Below are 20517 nucleotides of genomic sequence, written 5' to 3' on the forward strand. Positions count from 1 at the left end.
TCCATTATCTTTTTCAGAGGAGAGATCAATGACGGCAAATCCACGATGTTTAGACCAGCAATCTCTACAAAACTTTCTAAATTCTTTTATGTCCATATCACATGAGGCGTGTCTTTTATAAATTTCACCAACAGTTCCATCGTCTTGAGGAAATAGACAAATAAAATTGGCATTGGTTCTAATCGCATGTCCGTCAAGATCGAAAAAATTTTGAGCAAGGTAAAACATGTCGACGTTGGAGTGCCTTCCTTGGGTGTAATATTTTTCACACATGCTTTGCTTTTCTCCTTTTAAATCGTCAAAGATCGTCAAATTGTTTTTTATTCGATCAAGTTCGGAAGGGTCAGGCACATCATCTTCACTTTCGAAAAAATGACACTCTATGTCTGTTTCTCCGTCCCATTCTTTAGATCCTTTGGATCCGTGGAAATTCTTTGAATTTTTAGAGATTTCTTTAATGACTTCATCAGGATCCACCTTTTTAGATTTTTTTAGAGCGATGAACAATTGGAAAATGAGTTCCTTTGGAAGGTTATTTTCAAAGGCTTTTTTGAGTATTTTGTATTCGGGTTGGAAAAGGGATTTGCCAAAGACTTGCAAGTGGTTATAATCCAGCCATCCAGGTCTTAATAACAGGTTTAACATCAATGTTGTTTTTCCACAGCCAGATTTTCCATCGATGAGTCCTCGAATGTCTCTTGGAAAGAAGTTGTTATGATTTCTTGTGCTTTCTTTATCATATGACAAATCAACAATGTCCATTTTTATGTTAAAAAACTTATTTATATATGTTAAAATGTACTGTGTTAAATGCAAAAGAGAAACTGAAACCATTCACTTGAAAAATGAGATGACAAAAAACAATAGGCCTATGTTAAAAGGGACTTGTAACTCTTGCGGAACGACCAAATGCCAGTTTATTGCTAAAGAAACAAAAGGAGGTGATTTGGTGGAGTCGATTAATAAGCTGTCTAGCAAAATCAAGTTTCCATGGGCAAAATTTCCAGGAGAAATGCATATTCCAGGAATGAACTTTGCTAGACCCGGAACTAATTTGGACAAGCGACTGACTTCAACAGACATGTATCAAGAGTGGAGCAAGCCGGTAGATCGAGTAGATAATGCAGCGTATCACCATGATTTGGCTTATAAATATTTCAATGACGTTCAAAGCAGAAATGTGGCAGATCAGATGATGCTGGAGGAGATGAATTCGATTCCCAATCCCACTCAAAGAGAGATCAACGAGAGAAAGCTCATTACGCCGGTGATTAAGACCAAAGCTAAATTTGAATTAGGTGTGAGTAATTTGAAATGGACGGATCAGCTTGCAGAGGAGCTTCATAAGCCAGTTATTCATCATTTTAAAAGAAGAAGGGTGATTGTGAACGACATGGATGAGATATGGGCTGCAGATTTGGTGGACATGCAATCGTTTTCAAAATTCAACAACGGCGTAAAATATTTGCTCATGGTGACTGACGTGTTTTCAAAGTATGGATGGATCGTTCCGTTAAAAAGCAAAACAGGCTTTGAAGTAGCTGAAGCGTTGAAAAAGATTTTTAAAGAAAGAAAATGAGTCAAATTGTGGGTGGACAAAGGAAAAGAATTTTACAACAAGCACGTGAGAGCGTTGGGTGTTCAATTGTATTCCACTGAAAACGAGGAAAAAAGCTGTGTCGTCGAGCGATGGAACAGAACGATGAAAGAGAGAATGTTTAAATATTTTTCAGCCAACAATACTAATAAATACATTGATGTTTTGGATGAGATGGTGAAAAATTACAACAACACAAAGCACTCTTCCATCAAAATGACTCCAGTGGAAGCCAGTGATGAAAAGAATAAAGGTAGGGTATGGTGGAATCTGTATGGAAAGGATCAAACATTACCAGCAAAACCAAAATTTTCCATGAGTGATCAAGTGCGAATCGTAAAAAAGAAGTCTCATTTTGAAAAAGGGTATACACCGAGATGGACTGAAGAGGTTTTTACCGTGTCAAATGTTCAGCATACGGATCGTCCTACATATAAAATCGCTGATGCTAACGGTGAAGAAATTCAAGGTACTTTTTATGAGCAGGAGATGCAAAATACGCATCAGGAGATATTCAGAATTTAAAAAATCGTTCGCAAAACCAAAACCAGATCATTGGTCAAATGGTTGGGGTATCCAGACTCGTTTAATTCGTGGGTGAACAACGATGAATTAATCCGTTTGCAAGACACGGATCATGAGATGATCTAAAAAATTTTAAAGATGTTTTAAAATGCATGCTCCTCACAAGTTTTTTAGAAATGTTGCCTCAGCAGAAGTTCACAGTTTGGAATTGCAACTAAAATTTTTAGAAGAGAGGATCAGAGAGTTGGAGGAAAGAAAACCAAGTAACATTATTATTTATGCGAAAACGTTAGATCATCCGCCCTATTATAACTTCAACGAACAGTATGAGATTTTTGCTCAGAAAGATATTAAATTTGCTGCTCTCTCCCATTCAACGATAGCTTTATCCATTGGGTTGAAGTTTGAGAAAGGTGTTGCAGTGGTGACATTAATGAATAAAATCACTGAGCAGTTGAATTACAGAAAGAACGAAGTCATTTTTTCAGAGTCCGTAGATAACGTTATTATGGACGTGAACAGCAACAGCAAAGAGGATGTGATTGTTAAAAAAGGCGAAAAGTTCTGCACGATTACTTACATTGATTTAAAATAATCTTTCTTAATGAAAAAATGGAGATATTGAATGAAAAACTTTATCCAGCTCTTCCATCAGCTCCTACAGAAAATCGTCTTCACACGATCAGCGAGATTCAGAAAGAGATAGACAACGAGAGGAAAAGGCGAGTTCATCTCAGCAAAAAGTATCATCGCGTTTTCAGGATCATTTCGAATGTGGACAATACGATGCAAGGTTTATGCATAGCATTGGGTGCGACTGGAATAGGGCTTTTGTCAACGATTATTGCAAGTCCAGTAGCGATTGCGTTTGAAGGTGCAGCTATTGGAATGGGTTTTTTATCGATTGTTGGAGGTCAAGTGAATAAAAAGATAGCATTGAATGCGGAAAAGCATGAAAAGATAAAAGTGTTGGCCGAGTCAAAGTTGAACACGATCAGCGAGCACATTTACAAGGCGTTGGTGGATGGAAGAATAAGCGATTCAGAGTTTCAGTTGATTTTAGAGGAGCTTCAAAAGTTTAAGACCATGATGGAGGAAATACGAACCAAAACTAAAAACGGAATAGATGAAGTGACTAAAGAGACACTGATCCAAAGAGGTCGAGATGACGCGATTCAAGCGTTCAACAATATGTTTAAAAAGGGATAACATTAATGTGAAAACTGATTTAGGATATTTTGTCTACGTATTTTAAAAAGATGTTTTTCTTTAAAATACAAGACCCTAATAAAAGAGATGAAATTGTGAGAGAAGTGAATGAGAGAAGAAAGAGGATTTACCAAGACAGCATCAACGACAACATTTTAGATGCTGATTTTCAAGCTAATGCGAGCAAGCTGTTTAAGCCGCTCATCAAAAGCAACGAGAAGATGCTCAACGGATCTAAAGGATCTAAAAAATCTGAGATTTTCCATGGATCTAAAAGATCTAAAAAATTTGTATCCAAAATGCCTTTTGAAGTGAATAAAGTTGATGATAAAATGTTCATTGGTAAAATGGAGGTTGAAATGGATGGAGATGACATTATTGTTGGTGATGAAAGGTATGAAAGAACAAAAGGTCTTTGGGAGCTCATGACAAAGTTTGAAATACCGAGCGAGTATACGGATGAAGACTTGCAAAATTATGAAAAAACTTTAATGGACAGTGATGCTATACGATCTGATACGAAGCCGAATAAACCGAAAGCTTCAAGAAGACCAAAGTATCAGCAGTTTATTGCTCCTATTTGGGAAAAAATGATGCCTATTGAAAAAGGGGAAAAAGGTCGTGGAGTGATTATTCTTCCAAGCGATCCGAATGCGTTGGTGGAAAAGCTTGAATTGAGTATTGCTTCCTGGCATGCTGGAAATACGGCATCGAGAAATGTAGCTGTGAGCATTTGTGATGAGCTGTTGAGACAAAGGGAGATTAATAGATTGGAATACAAATCGTTAATGAAGACAATCAATAAAATTTAAAAATCACTTGTGATTTCCATGGATCCAAAGGATCTAAAAAAAAATTAAGGATTTTTTCCATGGATTCCAAGAATCTAATGCGACATTGTCACCACAGATCCAAAAGGATTTAGTCATCAAGGGATCTAAAAGAAAACGTTTATTTTAAAAATGCTCATTGTGAACAAAAGAAGATATGCGAAAAAGAACGTTGTTGGAGGAGGTGGTATTCTAGACTTGATTAAAAACTTCATTAAAAGAGCAGGTGCTTCAAGTATGTCAAAAGCAACAATGACTATGCTTAAAAATGCTGCATCAAGCAAAATTGGGCAAGAAGTGATTACAGCTGCAAAATCTGCTGGTACTGAGTTGGCTCTTTCTGCCATTTCTGCTGCTAAAGATGTGGCTGTTGATAAAGGTAAAAAGGCCATTGTGAAATTAAAGACTGGTTCATCCATTCAAACTAGGAAAATGTCGAAACAGAGTGCGATTCGAATCCAAGATCTAGTGAAGATGGGAAGAGGACTGAAGATCGCATGATTTTCACAGATTATGAAATGGTATAAAAAAAAATTTCTTTTCTAAAAATGATAACTACTGATCGATTAAGACTGACTGATAAACCAGAGTATGACACTGGCATTGAAAAATTGGATTTTTTTGAGTACCTTCCGACCAATCTTGATTTAAATTTTTCAGGCACGATCACTTTTGAAATTGACTGTCAATCCATTAAAACACTTCCATTAGAGGCTTACATTCTTATTGAAGGAGTGTTGAAAAAGAGTGATGGAACTTTTTATGAAGCCACAGATAAGATCGCCTTGGTGAATAATGCTTTGATGTATTTGTTTAACGACGTGACTTATGACTTGTCTGGAGAGCAAGTGGAAAGAGTTATTTATCCAGGTCATGCCACTACCATTCTTGGAATGGTGAAATACCCTCACGGATTTCAGATGACAGATGGTATGAAGCAAATGTGGTTCATGGACACATCAAATCTTGTTGAAAATGAAGGATTTAAAGTTAGACGAGACCATTTGTTTGCAGACACTACATCCGTTGGCGCTTTTTCGTTCAGGATACCTTTGAAGCATATTTTTGGTTTTTGTGAAACCTATGATAAAGTTGTTTATGGGTTTAGACACACCATCACCTTTACAAAGAAAGAATGCGATGATGCGATTTACAGAGCGGAGAGCGCTAGTATAGGAATGATTGATCTTAAAAAATTCAGGCTTTATATGCCACGCGCTGAATTGAGTGTTTCGAGAAATGCTGAATTCATGAGTTTAATAGCTCAAAAGATACCTATCGAAGTACCTTATAAATCAAACAAATGCGAAAGACAGCTTATTCCTGCTGGTCAAACGTAATTTACCTGGTCGTTTGGAAGAATCACCGACAAAAGCGTTCCGATGTTTGTTTTGTTTGGACTTCAGACGAACAGACCCTCTAGTCAAACTGTTAATCCGTCACTATTTGACCATTGCGATATTAGCAATTTTTACGTGACCGTCAATGGAATAAAGTACCCAAATTATAATTACGACTTGAATTTTAGCGAAAAGAAAGTGACCATGGCTTATGCAGATACGTTTTCTTTTGATGAAAAATATTACGGTACAAACGAACTTGTTTGTCAATCTGGGTTGTCCTTGTTTCATTATATAAAACTGTATCCCTTGTTCTTTGTTGATATCAGCAAGCAAAAAGAAAGAGTGGCTTCAGAAACAGCTGAATTGGTGATCAACCTTAAATTTCGAACTTCAACTGTTGCAAATACCGTTATCTTTGCTGTGGTGATCTCTGACAAGCTGCTTAATTTTGTTTCAAATGGAACTCACATGACTGCTGTTTATTAGATTCTTTGAATCACTGGAAATGATTTTTAGTTTTTTTATCTAAAAATGGATAACAAAACGTTAAAAGAATTGCAAGAGTTAGCTAAAAGTCGTGCGATAAAGGGTTACTCACAAATGAAAAAAGAGGATCTTATCAAAGCAGTGAAAACAACAAAGCCTGTTATTGGTGAAAAAAAAAATTGAATTGGCTTAAAAAAATCACGGCAGAAATAAAATGTATTACACAAAAAAGTTTTTAAAAGAGTTGCTGAATGAAAACGGTGTAACTAAAACAGCTAAAAATATGCCAACGTTGTTGATGCTTGCGGTTGAAAATAACTTGATCAGTAAAGATGATATTTTGGAAAGAGCTAAAGAAAAGAGAAAACGTCGTGAACCGAAAGAAAAGAAACCTACTGATCCAAAATGGGACTGGCTTCGTTCAGTTAAGAAAAATCCAATCACTGTGAGATTGACTAACGTTGAAACGGGTGAGGTGACTGAATACAAGTCTCTTTACAAAGCGGAGAAAGCAACTGGTCATGGATGGAGATATTTAAAGCGTCGAGATGGAAAGGTGGAAAATGGATTTAAAATTGAATATTTACATCCTTTGGATTCATGAAAAGCTTGAAAAATTCGAAGAATTTCCAGTGATTCAAAGAATCTAAAAAAAATGAATTCGCTTAAAAAAAGTTTCTTTTCTTAATAAAATGAGATATACAACATCATATTTGAAAAATTTGCTGAGGGAAAATGGAGTCACCAAAACCTCAAACAATTTATTTGGTCTGATGATGCTTGCGGTTGAAAATAACTTGATCAGTAAAGATGATCTTTTGGAAACTGTGAAAGAATACAAGCCAGTAGGTCGACCAAGAATACATAAGCCTAGAGAAAAGAATGATGATCCAAAATGGAACTGGCTTCGTTCAGTTAAAAAAAATCCAATCACTGTGAGAATGACCAACGTTGAAACAGGTGAGGTGACTGAATACAAGTCTCTTTACAAGGCGATGAAAGGAACTGGTCATAGATGTGAATATTTTGATCGTCGAGATGGAAAGGTGGTTAATGGAATCAAGATTGAAAAGCTTCATCATTGATTTTTTAGATCCTTCAGATCCATAGAAATCACAAGTGATTTTTTAGCTTTTACCGTGTTAAAAAATTCAGAGAATTTTCCATGAATGTATAAGATCTAAAAAATTGTTTCCAGTGATCTAAAAAATTGAATTTGCTTAAAAAAATCACGGCAGAAATAAAGATGGTAGTCATGCGAAAGGATGATTTATTGAATGCTCTTGATGGTATGTATGTGTCAACTCCTGATACGATGAAATCGAAAAGTTTGGATAAATTTTTAAAAAACGTTCGAAAGCTTCCAAAAGATCATCAAACGATTTTCAAGGAAATGGTTGAAGTAGCACCTTTAAAAGAAGTGGTTTTACTTATAAAAGAAGATATTGACCTTCGTAATAAATTCTTTATCGGTACCAATTGGAAATTAAATGCTAGTGGCCGTAATAAATGCCGCAAAATCACTGAACAGATTAGAGAGATTAAAAATATATATTCCTCTTAATTGCTTTTTGATTCTTTTGAAGAATTAAAAAAAGTTTGCTGAAAAAAATTGATTTCGAGTAAGATCATTGACAACGATTAAAAAAGATGGGTAACAATCAAAGCAAATATCAAGTTTCACTGCTTGACAAGCTCAGACAGTCTGGAAAAATGCTTGAAAAAATTAGCAATCTTGAAAATAAAGTTTATTGGAAGCTGAGTAGACCGTTGATGAAAGATGCGTTTGAAAAGAACTACATCCCAATTCACAAAATGATTCAAGACCCTCTCAGAAATCAGCTGCTTATGGAAATCGGGAAAAGTCATTTGAGTAAAAAAGACGTATACAAAATTAAAAGGCTTTTTAAACGCGATATTGAGAATCTAAAATATATCTTAGGAGGTGAAGAACGCAGAGAGTGACAAGATGATTTTGTTCGTGAGTTTGGAGAAGAATTTTATAATATTTTACCAGGTCTTAATAATGTTCCTTCTTATATTGAAGGAAGTCATCCCAGAATGATCCAACTCTTTGGTGAAGAGGAACTGCTGATGAGAGACTTTGAGCGTCTAGAAGAGATGAAAAATCAAATTGACCTTGCCATTTTATTAATCGAATTGGATGAACTAAGGCCTTGAAATCACCCTTTTTGATCACTGGAAAAATTGAACTCGATTAAGATCAATGACAACGATTAAAAAAGATGGAAAGGAAGTATGTGATTGAATTTGATGAAATGGGTCGTGCGCATCTGTTTGATGAAGACAAAGAAATTCATGCGGCTGGATGCGAATTTACTGCACATGACGAGTGGGGAAGAAAGTATACGATTAGATTTGATAAAATGGGTCAAGCGCATGTATACGACTCAATAAGCGAAATTTTTGCCAATTATATTGTTTCATAATTCTTCAAAAAGAATCAAGAAATTCGAAGCGCGTCAGAAAGATCTAATTTTTAATTCTTCACGCGAGAATTAAAAAATCTTAAAATATGCCGACAGTGTGCCGTGATTTTAAAAAAAATGAATTGACTTAAAGAAAGTCACGGCGGAAATAAAATGAGTCGCCAATCTTCAGAAAAATTTATCGCGAAAGAGCGAAGAGATGAAAGCATCGAAAATTTTTTTCTTCCTTTAATAAAAATGGAAGATAAATCATTGAAAAAAGTCTCAATGGCATCATTACGAAGTGATGCTAAAGAAAGGGCTATCAAAGGCTACACCAAAATGACAAGGGAAGAGCTCGTTGAAGCTATAAGAACAACAAAACCTGTCATTGGTCAAAAGTCTGTCAAAGAGCCTGTTAATGATCGAAAAGATCGAAATAAAACGACTGTGAAAGAATTAAGAGAGATGGCTTCAGACAAAGGAGTCAAAGGCATCTCAAGACTAAGAAAAGCCGATCTCTTTGCAGCTGTACAACCCATCATTGGAAGTGGTTCACGTATACGCACGACTGAGGCAAGGCCGTTGCCTGCACCTGTTCCCATTGCTCCTGTTTCTGCGCCTGTTCAAGCACCTGGCTGGCTTTCAAGGTTTAAGGCAACTGCTATTAATGCGGTTAATCATGGTTTTAGCCAAGTAAATGATATCATTAGTTCATTCATCCCATCTGCGGTAAAAAATGCAGTGAGCAGCGTGAGAAGTGGAGTGGAAAAAACGATCAAGTCAATCAAAGACGTTGCATTTGCTGTTCCAACACCGTCTTCTACAAGTCCGGTTCCTGCTTCAGTGTCCACAAGTGGTTCATATACAGTAAAGTTTAATATGACTAAGCATTCAGCAGAGCGTTCAACCAGACTATTTTCATATGAGCCGTCTTCTCGATGCCAAGACATTTTTCCTTTTTTAAACTTGGTGAGGGAGTCTGCTATTCAAACCATGGAAGGAGAAAGAAACACAAAGGTGAGGATTATCTTAACCTGCGAAATGACTCGCGTAAGCATCTTAACAGGTGAGGAAACTACTCAGACAGCTAACTTTTCATCCAATGCGAAAAGATTATTAGAGGGTGATGATGTGCGAACGTTAATGACCGAAATGGAAGAAAAAGTCTTGGAACGTAGCGCCAATTACAACAAGATGGGATCCAATTGCGTCTTGTCTAAGATTTTAAGAATGGATATCAGCTTTGTTGATTATGAACCTTTCAAGGGCTCTTCCTATATGGAGCTACCTCTAAAGTTGAAAAACAAAAAAGCCATCACCAACATGGAAAACAACGACAATGAATGCTTCAAGTGGTGTGTCACCAGAGCTCTTAACATGAAAGCTATGCATAATTCAAGAATTGATGAAGACTTGATTGAAAAATCTAAAGAGCTCGATTGGAAAGGAATGGAATTTCCTGTAAAGGTGACTGATGTCGAAAAGTTTGAGAAAAATAATCTGGATATCAGCGTGAACGTCTTTCACTATGAAATGAATAAACCTCAACCTATGCGAATATCCAAATTTCATGATCGAAAGCACTGTGTTGATTTGCTGTATATTTTAAACAAAGACAACAGCCATTACTGTCTCATTAACAATTTCAGTCGGTTTGCTGGCTCCTCAACAACAAAAGGAAAAAGAAAACTTCATTTTTGCAGAAATTGTATGCATGGTTATGACCTAGAAGAAAAGCTTAAAATCCACAGAGAATACTGCTATTAGAACGCTCCAATGAGAATTGATCTTCCAAAAGAAGGAACAATCCTTGAGTTTAAAAACTACAACAATAGTATGAGAGTTCCGTACTGTGTCTATGCCGACTTTGAAAGTTTCATTAAGCCCATCGATGACAACACTGAATATGATAGTAAAGAGTCGTACACCAAACAATACCAAAAGCATGTTCCAAGCTCCTTCTGGTATTACATCGTAGGACCTGATGGTTTTAAAAGTAAATCTGTTGAGTACACAGCAGAAAGCGATGAGGACGACGTAGGTAAAAAGTTTGTCACCAGTCTTGAAGCTGACTTTATAAAGATTTGTGACAATAGTTATTTGCTAAAACAACAGTGGAAGGAAAAGAAACTCAAGACTGATGAGGGTGAAAAGAAGTTTGAAGCTGCAACTGAATGTCACATTTGCAAAAAGGATCTTAACGGTGACAAAGTGTGGGATCACTGCCATTTGACTGGAAAGTACCGTGGAGCTGCTCACAATGCCTGTAATAAAAAATATCGAATTCCAAAATTTATTCCCGTTGTCTTCCATAACTTGTCTGGCTATGACAGCCATTTGTTCATCAAGAGATTAGGCGGAAAAAACGGGAAACTCAATTGCATACCCAACAGCGAAAAAAAATATATCAGCTTCTCAAAAAGCATCAAAGTGAGAGATTCGACTGATAAGAAAGGCAAACCGAAAAAAGTGTATAGAGATTTGAGGTTCGTTGACAGCTACAGGTTCATGCCAAGCTCGTTAGAAGATTTGACTGACAACCTTGTTAAAGATTTGTGTGAGGAGTGCTCCAAGTTAGACCCTAAGACATGCAAAAAGGACTGTCTTGATAAGAAAGGAAAAAAATGCAAGTGCAAAGCCAATTGTAAAGATTGCGCTTCTAGAAGATCTAAAAAAGGAGACATCATGTGCAAACATCTAAATTCATTCTTCAGCGGAGAACAAAGAGATTTGCTACTAAGAAAAGGAGTTTACCCTTATGAATGGGTGGACTCGATTGAAAAATTCTATGAAACGCAATTGCCTCCAAAAGAAGCTTTTTATTCCAGACTAGACGATAAACACATCAGCGATGAAGACTACGCGCATGCGCAAAAAGTTTGGATTGTATTTGGATGCAAAACCTTTAGAGATTACCACGAGCTATACAACAAGTTCGACGTGCTGAATCTTGCCGATGTCTTTGAAAATTTTAGAGACACTTGCATAGAATATTATGTTCTTGACCCTCTTTGGTATTACACCTCTCCTGGTTTGGCTTGGGACGCCATGTTAAAAGAAACTAAAATTAAATTGGATTTGATAACCGATATCGATATGCTCAACATGATCCAAAAAGGAATACGCGGTGGAATATGCATGATCTCAAACCGACTTGGAAACGCCAATAACAAATACATGCAAGACTATGACCCTTCACAGCCCTCTAAATTCATTCAATACTTAGACGCTAACAATTTGTATGGATGGGCCATGAGCAAACCTCTTCCCGTTAGAGGATTCAGATGGATGAATGATGAAGAGCTTAAAAATTGGAAATCTATGCCATGCATTCTAGAAGTCGATTTGAGCTATCCTGAAGAGCTTCACGATTTACACAACAATTACCCTTTGGCTCCTGAAAGATTAACCATTGGAAAAGTGGATAAGCTCGTTCCCAATTTAAACAATAAAGAAAAATACGTCGTTCACCATGAAAAATTAAAACTCTATGAACGATTAGGTCTAGTCATCACCAAAATTCATCGTGGAATCACCTTTGAAGAAAAACCTTTCATGAAATCGTACATCGATGGCAATACTAATAAAAGAACAAAAGCTAAAAACGACTTTGAAAAAGAATTTTTTAAACTTATGAACAACTCCGTCTTTGGAAAAACCATGGAGAATATTCTAAAGCACGTTGATATTAAACTTGTCACCACAAGAAAAATCTTAAAATTATCTAAAAGCCCTCGTTATGATCGGTACACCATTTTTGATGAAAAACTAGTAGCGATTCATATGAAGAAAACACAAGTCACTTACGACAAACCCGTTTACTCGGGAATGAGCATCCTTGACATCAGCAAGACTCTCATGTTTGAACATCACTATGACTACATCAAGCCTAAATACGGTGATAAAGCCAAACTGCTCATGACAGATACCGACTCGCTCATTTACGAAATCGAAACAGAAGATTTTTACAAAGACATTGCTGACGATGTTAAAGACAAATTTGACACGAGCGACTTTCCTAAAGACCATCCTGCCATTGAAAACGTTGGATTCAAAGTGGGTGAAAATAAAAAGGTTATTGGCAAGTTCAAGGATGAGACCGGTGGTAAGCAAATCACACAATTTGTTGGCCTTAGACCTAAGCTCTACTCTTACTACATCCCTGAAGAAGTTGAAAAAGAAGATAAAGAACACAAAAAATGCAAAGGGGTTAAAAGAACGTGGTTAAAAATCACCTCACTCATCAAGACTACTATGACTGCTTGAAGGATAAACAAGAAAAGCTTAAAACCATGAACGTCTTCCGATCCCATCATCATGACGTCTACACTGAAGAAATTAATAAAGTCGCACTCAGCGCTAACGATGACAAAAGAATTATCTTAGATGACGGAATTCACACACTAGCTATCGGCCACTACAAAACAAGGAACGGTTAACATCTTTAGACATCTTAAAGGGTATACAAATAACATGATTATTTTTATACTTCTTATTAACCAAAGTTTTGCCTCGTTCACTCACGCATCAATTTTAGCATCCTTAAGTATGGAAAAGTATCAATGGCTCAGAACCCGCATTTTCCTATATATGACACAATAAAAGGAAATCTCTCAGATATCTATAAAAAAGCGTCTTATCGTCTTACGCATTACTCATTCACAGAGATGTTTTATAAGCCAAAGCATCATCTATCATAGAAAGCCATAAAACGCAATTTTGCCCACAAGGATATATAACGAAATAAAATAAAATGTAGAGAATTTCTCAAAGTCATAAGAAAACAAGCGATAAAAAGAAAAACATGAAACGAACAACATAGTTCACCAAAAACAAAACTAAAAGAACATCATTAAAAGCATTTCTCGACAAGAAACTAACGGAAAAATAATGAAAGAAAACTACCCGTTTTTGGGTCGATTTCCATACAAAACGTCAAAATTTGGGCCAAATGTGGCCAAATTCGAGGCTTTCACCGACTCTTCTCGGCTCCCTCGCTCATTTTTTGTTGTATCCTATCAGGCTGATATCATATATTTAAAAATGTTTCCTTAATTTTTTTTTATCTATATTAATAATGGTATAACAAGTATTTTATGTTAGAGTAAACTCAAGATTAGTTTAAAGTCTTCTATGTACAGTGTCGGTATATTGTAGAGACTAAGGAGTGGAGTAAAGGTAAAAAGCTCTCATCACCAAAAATGTTAAATAATGCAATATATTGTTGATAAAATTTTTGCTGAAGTAAAGAAGACTATTGGTTGAGGATTAGATTTTTTATTTTTCAAAACGTAAATAGTTATCCTCTCTTTAACAATTATTTTATTTTAGAAACATATTTGATACAATCCATTTTTTATATCACAGTAAAAAGATCTAGTGACTTTTTAAATTTTCAACACCAAGAGATACTTTGCAGATAAAAGCAAATTTTTACGTAAATCAAAAAAAAAAAAAAGTCGCAACAAACTCATTACCTGTTCAGCATGTATAGTATTCATAATCTATACTACAAACTGTATATAATTTTTTTTTGGCTGATCATATTTTTCATCCTCAAAGTTTTTTAATTGAAAAGCAAATAGTTTTATACCGAATGATAGAGCGAAAAATTTTATACCATACGTATTGTAAGAATTTTAAAATGAGTTAAAAGGAATTATTGTGAGAAAATTATTTTAAACATTATTTACTATCTGACTTTCCAGTTTCGTATATAAAAACTTTCAGCGCTAAACATTAAATGTGGTTTTGTAGTAAAAGTCCTCTTGAAGATAATCCTTTTTTCAGAATTGAACCTGCTAGTTCCGGAAGAATATTATGAAGAAATTTCTTAAATAAAGAGATTTCCTGTGTAATTGAACACACTAATTGTTTATTTTATATATTATCATTATGTAAAGCATCATTTATTTATATCCGAAGGCAACTTTATCGTTTATTATAAAGAACCCTGCAAGCTGTATTGGTACTGGCACAGTCACCATTTTACGTATTTTTATTGAATTAACATTAGTTGAATGCTTAACCGGCCGATTGGGGTTTCAGTAGAACCCGTAAACAAGTACTTGAACTGGTTACAAGTTATTTACACCATACGAGACAAACTAACTTATTTACGAAAGATACACCAGGCAAACCTTTGTACTATGCTTTCATCAAACGTTGGAAACATAGATTAAGCAAGAGAACTGCAGGTTAAATTACAACACTTAGAGCAGCTGTCGTGAATAACGTCTTTAAGGTGCAATTAGCGTTTTTGTAGGTGTTAAAGTATGTAAAATGTTAAATGTGTTAGGGTGTTAAACGTGTGTGGGTGTTAATGTACGTAGTTGTTAAGCATGTACGGTCTTAAAGTTTTTAATGTGTTAAAATGACGCGTTTGTAAAACTGTAAAAAAGGGGAGTATAGTTTATAAAATGTATGATTCGCAGTCAGATGTAAAAAGTATTATCACGTTCATAAAGAAAAAGTGACTCTTTAGTGTCTCAGGAAAGTCTAAAAAGTCTTCAGCATCTTGAACTGAAGATAATATATATATTTCAATACATGCAAGACTCAATTTCTTGAAACAAACATCAATGAATACTCTGCATCAAATGTCTGGAAATCTGACGAAATCGGCTTCAATGGTAGTTACAAGGGTAATCAAGCAACTCTCGCAATCAAACCAAAGAAAATGCAGTAAGTGTCCAAAACGTTGGAACGAAAATGCAATAAATAAAACTTACCAATGGTTTACATGCGAAAATTTAAAATATCAAAGATGTATTTTGCAGGTTTACCAAAAAAATATACTCTGGGCAATGAGTTGTTTTGTACCAAAAAATGCGGAGACCATTATTCTGAAAATGTAGTTGGATAACGTGTTCTATTGTTTTTTTAAAAAAAAATTGAAGCCAAAATTGGCCTCTAAAGATGGTGGCTAACAGAGCTCTTAGCGGTGACCGATTTACATTTTTTAATAGATTTTAAATTTTTGTTAAGGTGTTTTTCATTCTTAAACTAGGAGTGATTATCTCTAACCTTTAAGGGATTTAAGGGATTAACATTTAAATATATAAATTAATATGTATTATAGATTTTTTGATAACATACATCATGTTAATAATGTTTGATAACATACATAAAGTATACTATCAAAAATTTCCCTTAACAAGTCGTTTTGAATAACAAGTAAAAAACAATTGACTCAATTATTGAAAGGTGGAATATTACAAAGAATAATATATAACCAAAATAATATATATTATCAACAAAGTTATATTATGTATTTAATATTTTTATTGAATGTTATATCCATTAACTACATTCATGTATTTAATAATCCTAGAAGTAACTCCTGAGTTATGTGTACTCACAGCACTCAGTTAATAGTTCATGCTGCATGTACAATTCTGAAAAATTGATACCATAGTATCTTGCTATAAAAATTGAAAACCTAAAATTTCTCAAAACTGAAAGTAGACACCACTGTCACTTACCATGCAGCTATGTTATGAACCTTCTAGCATACTGCATTGGGTAACTAAGAACTAAAGGGTACATAAATTATACATAAATAAGCATTTAATCGTAAATTGCACTTAAGGGGCAACTACCCTCAAATTTCAAAACTACACATATAAAGTAACTTTCTCTTTAGTCACATAGGAAATATTATACTGACATTAAAAATACCAAAAATAAAATAAAATGGTAGCTCGTTGCTATGGTAGCCAAAAAAACAGCTGAAAATACCACAAAAACTGTGTTTACGCCGTAAAGAAAATAAAGACTTGTAATAAAGGAGTGTCAATGAAGTTTTGCAGAACTGTTCTAAATATCTAAATTTGTGATATGAACGAAGCAGAATTTTGAATAAATTTTTTTTTTCCATAAAAGGCTACAGACAAATTAGGTTTTTCAAAAAAAGGTCAAAATGCAAAGAAAAAAACTTAATAACTCAAAATCTTAAGTCATATAAGAAATTCTACTCCGATCATATCATAAATATTGGCAAAATGAACAATTCCTGAAAAATTCATCATGATAGCATGTATACTTTTCAAGATTTTTTTACCGGCGTGTTTAAAAAGCAAATTCTCAGAAAACGCAAAACAAAAAATAAAATCATAAATTATTGTTCATTTCATAAATTTACCTTTTAAAAACTTACTTTTTAAAAGAATATTTTAAAAACTACCAGATTCATAATATTCCCTGGACTTTTCCATTGAATTCTGGTAATCATTCTTTGAAAATCGTTGACAACGTAACAACTTTCGTTTAATCTTAAAACTTTCACTCGATTTAAATGATGATAGATTTATTCGTTTTTTGTTTATGAGTCTGCAACCAGCTAAAGTAAAATGTCCTGGTTTCATATTTAGTTTTTCATAAATCAAAATAACAGACTTCATACCAATGTTATAATTTGCAACAGCATCATACACTCCGAACTCTAAACTGGCTAAACCAACATAATTACTTTTTGGTAATCTTTTCCATATTAAATTATTAAAACTCTCATTGCAATTCTGGGTTTTTCCATGCAGACACTTTACTAATTCAGAATCTTTACTTAAATCAGCATATATTGGCTTGATTTTGTGAATAATATCAACAGGAATTCCTGGTCCAGGTTTGTATACGGATGAAGACTTAGCTTTATCAATGTTGAATTTGCACCAACTGTCGCCTCCAGTTGGGCAGTAAATGTGATAGTTATTTTCCTTAGAAGAAGCTACATGGAAAAGGCTAGCTAATACTGCTTTTTTCATTTTATTTAAATCATTTATATTGCTCCGGATAGCTACACCAAAAAAATTTTGCAAGCGATCAATAACTGCATTGGTTAGTCGACCATGACCACCTAGACCCTTAACACTTTTTTTTAACTTGCGTAAGCGAGTACCAACTCGTTTTTGGTAATGTCCTACACACTCCAACTTTTTTACCTCCATGTTTGGGTATATATCTTTGATAGAAAGATGGGATTTACTATCCCCATCACCAAGAAATTCGGTATATCTTAACTTGTGCTTTTCAATGGAACGTTTAAAAACTCTCACTGCACCAACAGATTCCATACCACCAGCTGTACCTTGATAATTGTACAAGCAAATATGTTTGTTTTTCCAATTAGCATATGCATCAGGATTTGATTTTCTTAATTTTTCCTTCATACAGCATGCTTTACATGACTTATTCATAGGTTCAACATCGATTAATTTTCCACTATCTATTAAAATTGCGGTAAAAACACCATTCATTGACTGATATCCTCTTTTCTGCCACGATCCATCGCATGATACACCAACATCAACAATATTCTCACCAGTTGCATTTCCTTTTATTTCAGTTGCAGCATCTGACATTGTCTCGTTTGCAACACTTTTCACAACGTTTTTTATTTTTGTTGTTATTTTTGTATAGTTTTTGGGTGTCATGGGTTTAGGCATATTCATGAGCTGAGTAAATTTTTCAATTCCAGTATGACCATGTCCTAATACTCTCATTGCATAAATTGTCCTGTAGTTAATATCAAACCCTTTATCACAATTATCTGATGTGTAAAATTCATGTTTATAATCACAAGATGGTGTAGTACACTTCAAATAAAGAAACGATGCTAGACCTTTCTTTTTTTCATGGTGATCACCTAGGTACAGTGCACAGTTTTCACATTGAGGACACATTAACAATGAAAGAACTTTAGATAAAATTTCAGTGTCTATAATTCTGTAACCACTAATTTTTTTAATGTTTTTACTTGGTACATTTGTAATGAATTTAACTTTCTTAGCAGATGCGCCTAAAATATTACTGTGATTTAACTCACATCCACTTACATTACATGCATTTTTATTTTTCTGCACATTAAATACTCTTCTTTTTTTGTGGTATTTTGTTCTCTGCTTTACTCTATCACTCATTTTTATGTGTTTCTGCTGTTGGATAAATTAGCTTTAATAACTTGATAAAATCGTAATTGTAAATAGCCTATGTTTGAATATAATAAGGAACAGAATATTATCTAGCAAAGATGATTTAAATCAAAACATATATTTGAAACAGTTCTCCAGGATAAGTTCACCAACAAAATATTCACCCCCATAGCAACGCGTTGCTATGCAAATATTTTTCACTTGAGTTCACAAAAACATAAATTAAACAAAAACTTATTTAAAAATCTATAATTTTTTTTGCAGATTCAAAATCTACATAAAATTTTGGTCAACAATTATTAGAGAAAAAAAATCCAATTTTTGAAAAATTTTGAGGGTACTTGCCCCTTAAAAAGTATATCAAATATTTTGAATTTTAATATTTAAATTAATAATTTCTTTGTCTAATTTTTAAAAACAATCATTTCATTTCTTTAAAATTTTTAAAACTTTATTTAATAGTCTTCTTTTTCTTTCAAAACTCTATTTGATTATTTTTTGTCGCATTTTTGAAAAATCCTATAAAGTACATCGGTCATCGCTGTGAACTCTGATAGCCGCCATCTTAGAAGGCCAATTTAGGCTTCAATTTTTTTTTGCCTTGTTAGCCATACAGTTAAAGTTATACAATTAATTTAGTTTAATTAATTGTATAAGTTTAACTGTATGGCTAATTAACACTTTTAACTTAAAAAGACAGTTTAACTTGAATTGTATGGCTTTAATTGTATGGCTAATTAACACATTTAACTTAAAAATACAGTTATTGTATGATTGAACATTTTTTTTTTTTTTTTTTTTTTTTTTTACTTTTAATGCTTGTAACTTAAAAACTAAATAAAATAAAATTTATATCCTCTTGTAGATCTAATATTTCTTAATAAAGTTATATAAAAAAAAATTTATGAAAGTATTTTCCTTAGAAAAGAAAAATTCAATCTGTTGGAAAACTGTTCAACTAGACCCGCTTCTACTCTAGTGTATTAGTAAAAAAAATTATCCTCATAATATTACCAAAATTATCCTCATAATAAGAGTTGAAGCCTTAAGAAACCAGTAAGAGTTGAAGCCTTAAGAGTTTTTCGTAGTCGGCAGAATATGGTAATGAATTGTCATGAAGCATTTTAATGTCTTTACTAATTGAAAAATCGACTTTGTCTATTTTAAAACTGGCTATGCATGATTGTTTGGCACACCCTTAATTGGAGAACAATTTAACTCTAGCGTTTTTAAGATTGTAACGTGCGTGTAATTGATTCGTAGAATAATGTTAACATGCAAATATGTTTAGAATAAATCATTTCTAAAAATAGAAACTGTGTTATATGATATACAGGTGACTAATGCTTTTAATTGTCGTTTTTATGTTTTAGTATCATTTGGGTACATTGTTTTATAAATTGTTTTACAAATTCTTGTTTTATAAATTCTACGAATCAATTACACGCACGTTAACAGTTTTGTTGATCCCCTTTAAAAGTAAATCACAACCTCAAATTAAAAACTATTTAATCAAGTTAATATCTCAGTTACATTCTTACATAAAAATCTTATGACTTTCTGTGCCATACATAAACGATCGAAAAACTAAACACCAGTACAATAATTTATCCTTCTTCTTCTTCTTCCTCTTCTTTTACGGTTTACTTTTGCACCGAAAAAAATATTGCATCATTAACTTTGATACACTTACACTCTCCCTTACTTTTGTAAATAGTTGATAACAAGTTATCAAGTATTTAAGGTGACTTTGAAACGCACGAAGTACTCAAAAATTTGACATGGGCACCCTAATCGCTGGACTTGAAGCTTATTGGGCTGATGTTAAAAAAAAAAAAAAAAAAAAAAAAAAAAAAAAAAAAACGACCCTAACGTGCAAAAACAATGTATATCAATAGCTCAATTATGATCGGTTTGTAACGGCGCATGGAAAATTTTTCTGAAATTTAACTAAACTAATACTTTTAAAGCTTGTATTAGGAAAAACAAAGTTGGTATCTATATGCGTCTGTATAGATATATATGTGCGAAATCTGGTCTAAATCATTTTTCATCAAAAATACTATATAGTATTTAGACAGATTTTAAACGTTAAAATTACAAGCCTTTATCAGTAAGTTAAGTCTAATTACTTTCTCCAATAAATAGTTTGTAGAACATATCTGA

The 20517-nt window shown here is 33.7% G+C and overlaps 3 protein-coding genes across 5 annotated transcripts in view; all 3 read right to left on the bottom strand.

Annotated features, from left to right (window-relative positions):
* LOC149886947 (uncharacterized) overlaps positions 1-20517 on the bottom strand; it is a 202437-nt gene that overhangs the window by 7797 nt on the left and 174123 nt on the right. The gene's annotated exons all lie outside the window — the stretch shown is intronic.
* On the bottom strand, positions 16031-18451 carry LOC149886948 (uncharacterized). The gene has a single exon (XM_090091862.1). It carries the CDS (start codon positions 18337-18339, stop codon positions 16597-16599), a length of 1743 nt encoding a protein of 580 aa, XP_089947988.1. The 5' UTR covers positions 18340-18451; the 3' UTR covers positions 16031-16596.
* The window catches only part of LOC149886949 (uncharacterized), a 119780-nt gene continuing 119608 nt past the window's right edge, over positions 20346-20517 (bottom strand). For all 3 annotated transcript variants that reach the window (XM_090090389.1, XM_090090390.1, XM_090090391.1), the window contains one exon: positions 20346-20517. This exon is cut by the window's right edge and continues 470 nt beyond it. In XM_090090389.1, coding sequence (XP_089946515.1) covers positions 20476-20517 — 42 coding nt within the window. In that variant the 3' untranslated portion in view covers positions 20346-20475.

The sequence above is a fragment of the Hydra viridissima genome, unplaced genomic scaffold, assembly GCF_058129835.1.
Source record: "Hydra viridissima isolate aposymbiotic clone 2 unplaced genomic scaffold, HvirCarnegie_v1 scaffold_6, whole genome shotgun sequence".
Lineage (NCBI taxonomy): Eukaryota > Metazoa > Cnidaria > Hydrozoa > Anthoathecata > Hydridae > Hydra > Hydra viridissima.